Here is a 10,962-nt window from a genome sequence, read left to right on the forward strand (position 1 = left end):
TCTTCCAAATCTGGGCAAGTCACTTCAGTTTCTCCATGGGTAAGCAGAGCCGGTCCTGGCTCATCTTTGGGAAGACGCTGTGTCCTTTCCATCCAAAGTTCCCAATCTAAGCACTAAACCGCATCGGTTAATATCTTCCCTTAAGGCCATCATCATCCCCTGCCTGACCCCGCACACCCAACAAAACAGGGCTCACCGGTCAGAAACCAGCCTGGGAACTGACCTCCAAGCCCAGTGCAAAGAGGCCCACAGGTGGCAGTGCCACAGCCCGTCTGCCCCAGCACAGGGCACCCCACAATCACCTCCTCACCACTGCGCACACCCTCCACCGGGAGCTGGTTAGAGCCAGGCTTCTGCTGCAGACCTGGCTGCCAGGCGAAACTGAGCAGTGGTGGCAGGAAACAGACATTTTCAACAGTTGCTGCTCAGTTCTCTCGGGACGCTGGCTGCCCCTGGTGGGGGAGACGGACAAATCACCTCCCTCCCCCAACCTGGCATCTCCATGGACACAGGCACCCCCTCCTCCCAGCCTGGCAGAGGCTAGACTCAGAGAAAGTCACTAAGGGGTTACTGCACCTGCCCCTGAGCCAGCTGGGAGATAGGCGACTGGCATGTGCACAGTGGTGTACTGGGCAATCCAGCATGGCACTGCCCGCAGCCCTGACTCTGCAAACCCTTATGCCACATGCGGAGCTTTACTCATGGGAGGAGAGTTACGCCCCTGGGTCCTTGCAGGATCGGAGCCCAAGTTCCTCACAGAAAAGGGATATAAAAACAACATAAAAAGCTCAGATGGTGCTTTCACCGAATCAATGGCGCAGAGGCGCGGCTAGCGTGAATCAGCATGGCTGTATTGACTAGAAAACTGCATTACACCAGCTGAGGATCTGGCCCCATTGACTCCAATGGACCGAGGGTGATTTGCACCAGCCGGGGAGCCGGCCCTGTATCACCAATGCTTAACTTTGTTTTCTTAAGTACCACCAGGCCCAAGGCAGCAGACGACTGTGGCCCAGCAGCCCTGGCACCGGCCATCGCCCAGGAGTGCTGAGGGGAGCATCCAGCTCGTGCCCAGGTCACCGTTCGCCGCACAGTAATCCCAGCATGCTCTGCCTTAGGGGGGAAACTCCAACCTGTCCAGGCCTTGTCCCAGCCCTTCTGCTTCTCAACTTCACCTTCTCTCTTTTGGCTGTCACAAGGAGGAAGCCAGGAACACCTGTGCTCACAGGGCAGGTTAGCGAGGCAGCCCAGGGATCGGCTCAGCCAGGGGAGAGGTTAATCAACCTTCATTACATGGAGAGTCTTTAAACCACAGGGACTGGGTCAGACCCAAGGTCCATCTAGCCCAGGATCTTCTGCCAGCAAGAGCTGCTTTGGAGACGGTGCAAGACCCCTGTCGAGATGAGATCACCTGCCATAGGGGAGATGCCTCCTTGCCTCTGTCAGAGGGCGGCTCATGCTCTGAAGAGGGAAGGAAGGTCAATAGCCTTTCCAGCCACCTTGGTTAGTTTTCTTACCCCTCACTGTTATCACTCTGTCCACCTAAATGTCTTATTGGGTTCGGAATCCTGGGCTCTCTCAAAGGGTATGTCTACACTACCCGCCGGATCGGTGGGTAGTGATCGATGTATCGGGGATCGATCCCCGAACGTGTTCCCCGTCGACTCTGGAACTCCACCAGGGCGAGAGGCGGAAGTGGAGTCGACGGGGAGCGGCGGCAGTTGATCCCACGCCGCGAGGACGCCAAGTAAGTCAATCTAAGATACGTCGACTTCAGCTACGCTATTCTCGTATCTCGTAAGTTGCGCATCTTAGATCGATCCCCCCCAGTGTAGACCAGGCCAGAAACACAACATGGTATGACAGTCAGGTGGCAGTGAGTTCCACAAGTTCCTAGCACTACAGGACATCCCCTTTGCTCAGTTTTCAATGCGCTGCCATTCTGGCAAATGTTTGTGCCTCACCAGGCAGGCTGAGCAGAGGAAGGGTGGTCCAGTGGTTAGAGCACTTACCCTGGCTGACCTGGGTTTGATTCTCAGCTCCTGCCAGACTCCCTAAGGGTGTGTCTACACTGCAATAAAAGACCTGTGGCTGAGCCGCAGCTGGTCTAGGGCAGCTGGCTCAGGGGCTAAAAACTGCACTGTAGACATTCGGGCTGGAGCCAGGCTCTGAACCTGAGCGACGAGGGAGAGGTTCAGGGAGGGAGGGAATTTTTGATGCAAATGTTTTTCCCTCAGAAAGTGCCGGTTTGCCAAAGCTGGAGCTGTTTGCAGGACAGGAGGGGTTGGACAATATCCCCATTTGGGACTCATTGGGAAACTGTTTCCAAGCTGCCCGAACGCCCTGCTCCATTTCTCAACGGCGCCACGTTAGTTCAAAACCATGTCATTTCACCATCCCAGGGAATTTATACTGAAAAGGTAACAAGAAAAATTAAAAGGTCAAAATGAAGGCCAAGCATTCCAGCTGACCTGCTACCAGGTCGGCTTTCGGATGGCCAGCGCGCAAAGAGTTTGACTTCTCACCCTCATTTAGGGACGGCACTTTTTTTAATATCTCCAAAATCCTCCTAGGACGGCTCTAATAAAGCAGGGAGAACAGCACTGCCCCTTCCACACAGATGCTGTGAAGGTAACTGTACTCACATGTGAGGTGCACAGATACTACAGTAATTAGAACCATATCAACACCCTATGCAGAAGCACCCCATATACTTTCTCTGTCCCATTCATAGAACGTCACCCGCGGGATTAGTCAAAGGCATTTTGATGGTGCTCCTTCAACCAGAGGCCAAGACACTGCTGAATCAAGGGTATGTCTCTCTCTCTCTCACAATCACGGTAGCTCCACAATGCACAGAACCACCGCTAGGCTACTGTAGTCAAGGCAGGAAAAGCCAGCAGAGCTTCTAATGCCAGTTAAAGGCATGGGAGGGTGGGTTTCAATCAAGCTACCCTGATCTGACCCTCCGCCACGCCATCAGAGGTTATTTTGTAGCTAAGGTGGAGGAACAGGAGTCAGGACCCTGGGGTCTCTCTCCAGTTCTGAGAGGGAGGTCTGGTGGTCGGAGCAGGAAGGGCTGGGAGCCAGGACGCCTGGGTTCTTTCCCCAGCTCTGAGAAGGGGGTGAGGTCTAGAGGGGAGAGGCTGGAGTCAGGACCTCTGGGTTGTATCCGTGCCTCAATTCCCCATCAGGAAAAGGCAAATGCTACTTCCTTTTTCTCAACCTTTTGCCAATCTTGGTCTATTCAGGCTGCAAGCTCCTGGCACAGGGACGGCCTCTCACTGCACCTGTGCAGTACCTGGGACTGATCTCAGCATGGTGCTACCACTGTTAAAAAATCACCGCTAGGCACAGAGTGGGGTCTACTGGGCTAGAGCAGGGGGTGAGGCAGAGGGTCAGAACTCCTGGGTTCTGTTCCCAACCACAGGAGGGCAGTGGGGTCCAAGGGTTAGAGAAGGGCACAACTAGGAACCAACTGGAACTGGCCTCTGCTACCAACTTGCTCTTTGACCTCAAGCAAATCACTGCACCTGGGAGCCTCAGTCTTCCCCAACCTCCTCCCCCGTTTGTGAACGGCCACTGACCCCCCACCACACTCCTACGCACGCTGGGGCCTAACACTGACAGACGCTGCCGGGTACGGGGACTGCTCCGGGTCTGATCGCAACAGACGCCCTCTTCCCCTCACAGGGGCTTGGCAAGATGCAACTGTTCCATGGCACCTCCAGCCTTCCGACCACCCCCATGCCTGGAAAATGGAGAAACCCGGTGAGCCTCAGGGAAGGTGGGTCCTGAAATCACCAGCCCCAAACCAAGGCTCACTGCAAAGGGAGACCCACCTTCCTGGCAAAGCAGAGCGCGTGTGGGACTGACAGCAAGGCATGGCAGGTGGGCGGCAGATTCCATCCCAGCTGCAGGACTGCTCTCTATTGGCCATTAACTGGGGCTCCACTCCAGCGCCCCAGTGTCTTGGCTACACCCAACGTGTGCGTTTGTACAGGATTCTCTGGTGTTATAGATACTGCCTAGCAGGTAGAGCACCGCACTGAGACTCAGGACATCTGGGGTCCTGGCTCTGCCACTGGCCGTCTGGGTCACCGTGGGCAAGTTGCCTCCCCTGCCTGTACCTCAGTTTCCCCATCTGACCTCCTTGTAAAGCGCACTGAGATCTGTGGATGGACAGAGCTGTTGAAGAGCCAGTGATTACGACGTGTGTGTGCAAAGCTCCGAACACAAAGGGGCCCTGATCAGGGCTGCTAGGTGCTACTGCCATACAAATATAGTTACTGGGGGCGGGGGGGAGAGAGTGATCTAGGGCGTATTTGCCTCCTCAGAGACATTACCTATTGGGCTCAATTGAAAGTTGGATATGGGGCTAGATGGACCCAATGGTCTGATCCGACACAGCAGGAGGGGGAGAGGGGAAAAGATGGTCTGACCCAGTGAGACAGGGATGCCAGTTAGATGGATTTGGTACAGCAGAGGGGGGCGGATACCAGGCTAGATGGGCCCTTTGGTTGGATCTGGCATGGCAGGAAGTGGGGGGGTGGGGTGGATGGAGGGAAGAATGGGACTGGTTCGATCTGGGATGGTGCAGGGGGGCATCGGGCTGGATGAGCCATTGGTTTGGTGCGGCAGGGAAGCCAGTGTTAGATGGGCCCATTGCTCAGATCCAGGGAGGCCACACTAGCCAACAGTCTCCTGGAAGAGCACACAACCAGACAGATCAATGACATGGCAAACCCTGTGTGCGTGAAAGGAGATTCCCCTGTGGCACAAACCTAGCAGGGAAGCTCTCAGACAAAGCCAACTGCCTAGTAAACGTCCCCGTGAGGCTCGATTTTAATTGATTATTTTTGTTCTTAGGAAAATCACGGCACCGACATTCATTTTTACAGAACCTTTTACTCTTTCCTGAGCTCCCTCCTGGCAGCAGCTCGGGCTGCCTCGGCTCTGGCTACGCGGCCTCGCAGGCTGGCGCCGGGATTCAGCTGCCGGCAAAGCGATGACTACCTGCCTCAGCACCAGCTCTCTGCCCTGCTGCTAGACAAGCTACCCCCGGGATCAGTCCGATCGGCTCCTCTCCTTATCCAGCCAAGGGTTCAGAAGAGTCTCTCTGAGCAAAGCAACTTTGAGTTCCACCCTGCATCTTCCACGGGGGCGCGTCTGTCTGTCTGTCCTGAGCTCTGGACCCTTCCTTTGTTTTGAAAAGAGCCAGCTCTCTATTGTCAGCGCCCGAGCGCAGCCTGTCACACCTGCCTAAGAGCGATCACAACAAAAGCACGTTAGTTTCAATGCACATTTGGTGATTGAGGCTCTTGGTGAAGTAACCAGCAACTAGACACCACGAGAAAACAAGACCTAACTCCTTTGTGCCCCTCTGGAGCCATCAACTCCCAGCCTTTTCCCTGCCAGGACCCTGCTCCCACTTCACATGGGAAGGGCAGGGAGATCATGACCCAGAGGCTCGGGGGGGGGGGGCATCCCCCCTTTAGACAAAATATTCTGAGACTCAGACCAGTTAGGTGTATTTTGAGGGCGGAAGCATATTCTCCAGCAGACAACAGAAGCATAGACCCAGCCAGCAGTCTATGGCTAATTCTCCCTCCCATCCCAAGCCCCATGCTTCTTCCCAGAGTGGAACAGACACAGAGATCTAGCAAGCGGAGCGGTGAGAGCACCCATAGAGGTGTTAGACACCACCGGATGGTCCCATTTCATACTGCCAGCCTGCTCCTCTCCCTTTACAGCACCAGCCCCCGATCAGCAAACATTCATTTACAAGCAAATCTGGGGGAGCCGAGACCCACGACCCCTAGGGCTGGTGCTCCCTGAACCAGCCAGACGGGTTGCAGGCAGCGCTACCAGTGGGACTTGCATCCAGGCAATGCAAAGGGAGAAGGGATCAGCTAACTGTTCTCAGCTTATGGCTAGAGAGGGGGTGAGGGGAAACAGCAATTAAGAGGGGATGTGTAGGAGTGGGAAGATGAGGGGACCCCAACAAAACCACCCCTGCAAATGCGTCCAACACCTGGTTGGAGAGATCAGGGTGCAATACCCCAGGGCGGTGGTCCTCAGCCTTTTTTCATTTGCAGACCCCTAAACATTTTTGAATGGTGGTGCAGGTCCCTTTAGAAATAGTAGACAGTCTGCGGAGCCCCAGGGGTCCGCAGACCACAGGTTGAGAACCACTGCCCTAGAGTCCCCACAGCCCCAACCTGCCCCACCCCCGGGGCATAGAGCCAGAAAGAGATACCTCAGGTGTGATTGGAGAGGGGTGTCCTAGACAGACCCCTCCAGACACACAATGAAGTGCGGTGGGTGGGGGCACAGGCAGCAGCAAAGTGCAGCAGTGTGGGACATGGAGGGACAGGGCAGGGGTGCACAGGGATGAAATGAGGCTCTAGGGCTACGGGCTCACGGGGCAGGGGGATGCAGCCAGGTCGGCACAGAGCTACTGGATGTCCCAGGTAGGGTGAAGACGGTGGGGGGGAGGCACCGCCCTGCAGCAGCCTGATCTCTCCGAACTCAGCCAACCCTTTCTCCAGAACTGCTAAGCCCCGCTCCCCCCGGCCCGGGCACACTGCTCCCCCCGGCTCCCACGACCCCTGGCCGGTAGCTCCTAACGCAGGGCGGGTCCCGTATTCAGCCCCCCCCCCGATCGCTGACCCCCCCCCCACACTCACCATTCCCCCCCCCCCCCGCGCTCTCTTTCCTCCCCGGGCTCCGAACTCTCCCCATCCCTCCCAGGGCCCGATCCCCCGCCAGGCCTCCCACTCCCTGCTCCCCCCCGGGGCCCGATCCCGCCGCCAGGCCCCGCGCTCTCCCCACCCCCCGGCACTCACCGCTCTCCAGCTCGCCGCCCTTCTTGGCCGTGGCCGCGTTGCCCATCGCGGCGCTGGGGCCCGGGCGGGGCCGGCTGCGGCTCCCGCTGCCCCCGCTGCTCCCTCCGGCGCCCGCTGCCCGCAGGAGGCTCGGCTGGGCCCGGCCAGGCCCCGATCCCCCCCCGCCGCCAGGCGGAGCCGCCGAGACCGGTATCGCCTCCCCTCCCCCCGCGGCGGCGGCTCCTCGGGCTCCGGACCCCGCCCCAGCCCCGCGCACCATTGGCCGCCGCCGCCGCCAGCCGCCCGCGCGAGCCCGGCGCCCATTGGCCGAGCAGGGCACCCCGCCGCACCATTGGCCGATTGCTGTGACGCGCGACGCTCCCCGCTGCTCCCTCGACGTAGCCCCGGCCCTGACTGGGCCCGTTCGCCTCGGCCGGCCGCTTTCATTGGCCGACGGCCACGTTTAGCTCCGCCTCTCGCCGCTGATTGGCCTCGGAGGGCTGAGGTCGCAGCGTTCTATATTTAGAACGTCGGGCGAGCCAGCGTTCGAAAGAATGTTCAACGTGAGGGGCGGGGCCGTGGGAGGAAAGGGGCGGGGCCTGGGAGCTAAAAGGGGAGAAGGCAAGGCGAGAGGGACAGAGATATAGACCCATGGGGTGGGAGTGGCGGTGGCATGGGGCCAGGGGTCTAGGAACTACCCTGGGGTGACATAGGGACAAAGGAGGCGGCCTAGGAACTACCCTGGGGTGGCATGGGGATGGGCAGCGGGTCAGGAATTATCCTGGGGTGGTATGGGGACAGGGAAGTGGGGCTAGGAGGCAGCGGGGGGGGGGGGGGGGTGGGTCATGAGGACAGGGAGTGTAGGCGTGACAGAGCCATGTCAGACTGACAGGGAGCCAGCAAAGGAGGGGTCCACGGGGTGACCCATTTGTGGGTGTTGCCAAGGGGCACCCTGGTAGCCCCTCCCCCTTCACTCAGCCTTTCTTGGTGGGGGTTGAGCAGCTGACATCTTAGGCCTGGGAAGAGGAACTGCTGTTAGCTTTACCTGCCCTGCTGAGATCTGCTGCCTCTGCGGCTCCTGCCCCTGGGATGTCTCTCCATGACCCTGCTGTTTTAATAAGCATCATTCCTCAAAGGACACACAACTGGGGGCCAGTCAGCATCTGGGCTTCTGCTGTGGTGCAGCCCCAGGAGGAGCGGGGGGCAAGGTTCTCCTCCCTGGACCTGTTCCCCCACCCTGTCTATTCAGACTGTGAGCCCCTCACAGCAGCACCCAGCACACTGGAGCCCCAATCTGTCAGGGGCTCATAGGTGCTATTCTAGTACAAATAAATAGTTTGGAGGGGCCTCAGTCCCAGACTCAGAGCCTAAGTCCCACTTGGTGGGAGCTGCAACAGATTCTAATGCACTGAGGATTGGATGGGGGGCAGGGGGAGACCCAACACATAGGAAAGAGGGGCTCTCCATCCACACACCACACTGCACCATCAGGGTGATCAGCGGGGGGGGGGGGATCAGGAGGGGGGAGAGATTTCCCTAGCCCTGTCCCCCCTGCCTGACTCTACCGAGCAATTTGTGTCTTTCACATGATGTGGATGGCATCCACTGGCAGGTATTTCCCAGGGCAGGATCACCATTTCAGATCACACTAGACATATGCTCCCCACACCATGAACCAAATATAAACATAGTTAACTTCATCAAGGAGCCTTTGCCCAGGAGCTGCTGCCACCTGTCTCTTTTGAGAAAGCATCTGTTTAAACAGAAATAGGATTTCTGCCCCCTTGGAGTCCCTGCCCCATCTCTGCAGCACACCCTCCCTGGCATGGGGATTTAACACATCCAAAGGAAAGAACACTTGCGGGATTCCCTTAATAAGACATTGGCAACATAGCAAGTTGCTGGTCAAGTCACATAGGTGTCACTGAGGACAGAAATTTGCCCTGCTGATCCTGATCCAGATACAGCAAGCTGATGGCATGGGCAGAGCCTCACAGTAGCAGCTGCTACAACTGAGATTGGGGCCCCACTGTGCCAGGTGCTGTACTTCCACATACACCCCAGAAAGGTCTATATAGGCTGCTGCTGGGAGCCACAATAGAATCCAGCTCCCCCTTTCCATCAAGAAAGGCTGGTCCCATAGTTAAAGCACTGGGCAGGGACTGTATGTTTCTCACTGCCAGTGCAGCACCCCTGTTGATTCCAGCTACAGCCTGGAGTTGCTCCTGCCATATTAAATTAATTGCTTAAGATGTATTATTTTAGTGTCACCAACTCTTGTAATTTTAGCATGACAAGCGGAGTTGATGTTTAAAGCCCCTGCTTATGGACTCATGGGATTATGCAAAAAGATCAGCTTTTAGTTTCTAGCCTCCATTGCTGCACAGAGAAGGTTGAAAAACATGACCGCTAAAGCCTCAAAAAAACAGTAGGAAAAACAATAAACATCACACTCTTTATTTTAAAGAAGCTCATAGTTGTTTTTTTTAAGCTAAGCTCACCCTTTTGAATGCTGGCAGTTAGCAATACTTTTCCCTTGACACTGCTTAGTGCTCCAGGCTTTCTAAAAGCAACTCCTCTGTTTAACAGAAGCTGCATCTTCCCAATGAGGGGGCTGGTCACTCTCCCGCTCAGGAGAAAGGAAAGAGACAGGCACAAAATAATAATTGAAAAGCAAAGTCAGACCACCAAAACATTGTGCTTGATGGTAGACGGGACCTGCAGCCAGCAGTCGTGGTGAAGTTATGTCCACGTGGCTCTCTCCCTCACTCCTTCCCTTGCTCGCAGCCTGGGAAAACCGTGCCCTGATCTAAAGTAAAATTGATTGCACACAAAATGACCTAGGAGGCAAATCGACTTTTAGATCAAGATAGCAAACCAGAGCAGCTGCTGTAAGGCTGCACAGGTCCATTGACTTCAGTAGAGCTGCAGCAGTTGAAGATCTGGTCCAAAGGTTCCAGTGGAGCCAGGTCTGATTTACAGCAGCCTGGGATTTGGCCCAGACTTTAATAGGAAACGAAGGTCAAAATCAGGTAGTTTAACCTCAAAAGGGGATTTTGCAAAAGCTCTGAATTGATTCAGTTTTGAAACATTAAATCAATACAAGATGGGTTTTTAGGAAGCCTGCTGGAATGAAAGCAAACTCGCTGGTTTCAGCTTATCCCTGCAGCCAAACACAGCCTGGGCTGGGGGAAGGAAGCGAAACTGACAAAAAAGGGTGACCTTGTGGGGTAGGTTGAGGGACAAAAGAGTGTCGCAAACAGCACCACCTCTGAGAAGAAAGTTTGATCTAAGAGAGACAGGTGCGATAAGCTGAGGGCAGGCCAGGGGGGTTTTAAAGATGGGCTGCAGAACTTGAAGTACATATTGGTTATGCTTCAGGGGCCTAAATCTCCCTCTTCAACAGAGCCCTTCCCATCATTACCTGTAGTGGGGTAATGCCTAGGAGGCTAGGCACAAAAGACCATCCCTACCACAAGCAGCTTAGTCTAGTATTACCATCATACAAATGACAACATTGATCCCCCTCTGCAAAAAAATTATACACACACACACACCAAATCACCTCCAAAGAACCCCCTAGCCCTGAGTTTTGCCCCCACACTGGAGAACTAGAGCTCCCACGAAGCCCACTAGGGACTTTACATGGAAGATGCTCAGACCTTACGGGACTGGGTGGCTGTTTATGTGGTGTGAGATAGAGACGGCAATTTCCTGCAATATCCTTGAGAAATGTGTTTATTGGTGGGGGCTGGGGTTGTATATAATCTCTCTGGGAGCAGATGGGACAGAGATGAGACTGGGGAGTTCAAAAGACTATTAAAAATATGCCAGACAAATATGGACTGTTGGGACAATACATTTAAAGTGGATTTTCTGAAGAATTCCTAGAAGGGAACGTTAATGCGAATTTCCCCAACTCCACTTATTCAAAAACTCACCTTTGTGTGGAAAAGGGCAGCGTCTGCTGATTACCTGTCACAGAAGACCAAGAGCAAAGGCCAAAGCGTAAAAAAAAAATCAGCTGATCAGCCCAGCCTGGGTTCCTGATCTAAGATGAAGTTGTAACCACTGGAAAAAAACTGTTGTGGGGCTTTGAAGGACTAAAACCTGCCAGAGCCCCATGGTGGAGTTC

General features: G+C 55.4%; 1 protein-coding gene across 2 annotated transcripts in view; it reads right to left on the reverse strand.

Annotated features, from left to right (window-relative positions):
• The window catches only part of LOC123353531 (cAMP-dependent protein kinase catalytic subunit alpha), a 49,612-nt gene extending 42,311 nt beyond the window's left edge, over positions 1 to 7,301 (reverse strand). The window contains exon 1 of one of the 2 annotated variants that reach the window (XM_044994661.1): positions 7,178 to 7,301. In XM_044994661.1, the coding sequence (XP_044850596.1) occupies positions 7,178 to 7,274 (97 nt within the window). In that variant the 5' untranslated portion in view covers positions 7,275 to 7,301. Of the gene's footprint in view, positions 1 to 6,848; positions 7,058 to 7,177 lie in introns of those variants that run through there. The other variant, XM_044994662.1, reaches the window with a different exon arrangement.
• Positions 7,302 to 10,962: the final 3,661 nt, after the last annotated feature.

This window comes from Mauremys mutica, chromosome 20 (assembly GCF_020497125.1).
Source record: "Mauremys mutica isolate MM-2020 ecotype Southern chromosome 20, ASM2049712v1, whole genome shotgun sequence".
Lineage (NCBI taxonomy): Eukaryota > Metazoa > Chordata > Testudines > Geoemydidae > Mauremys > Mauremys mutica.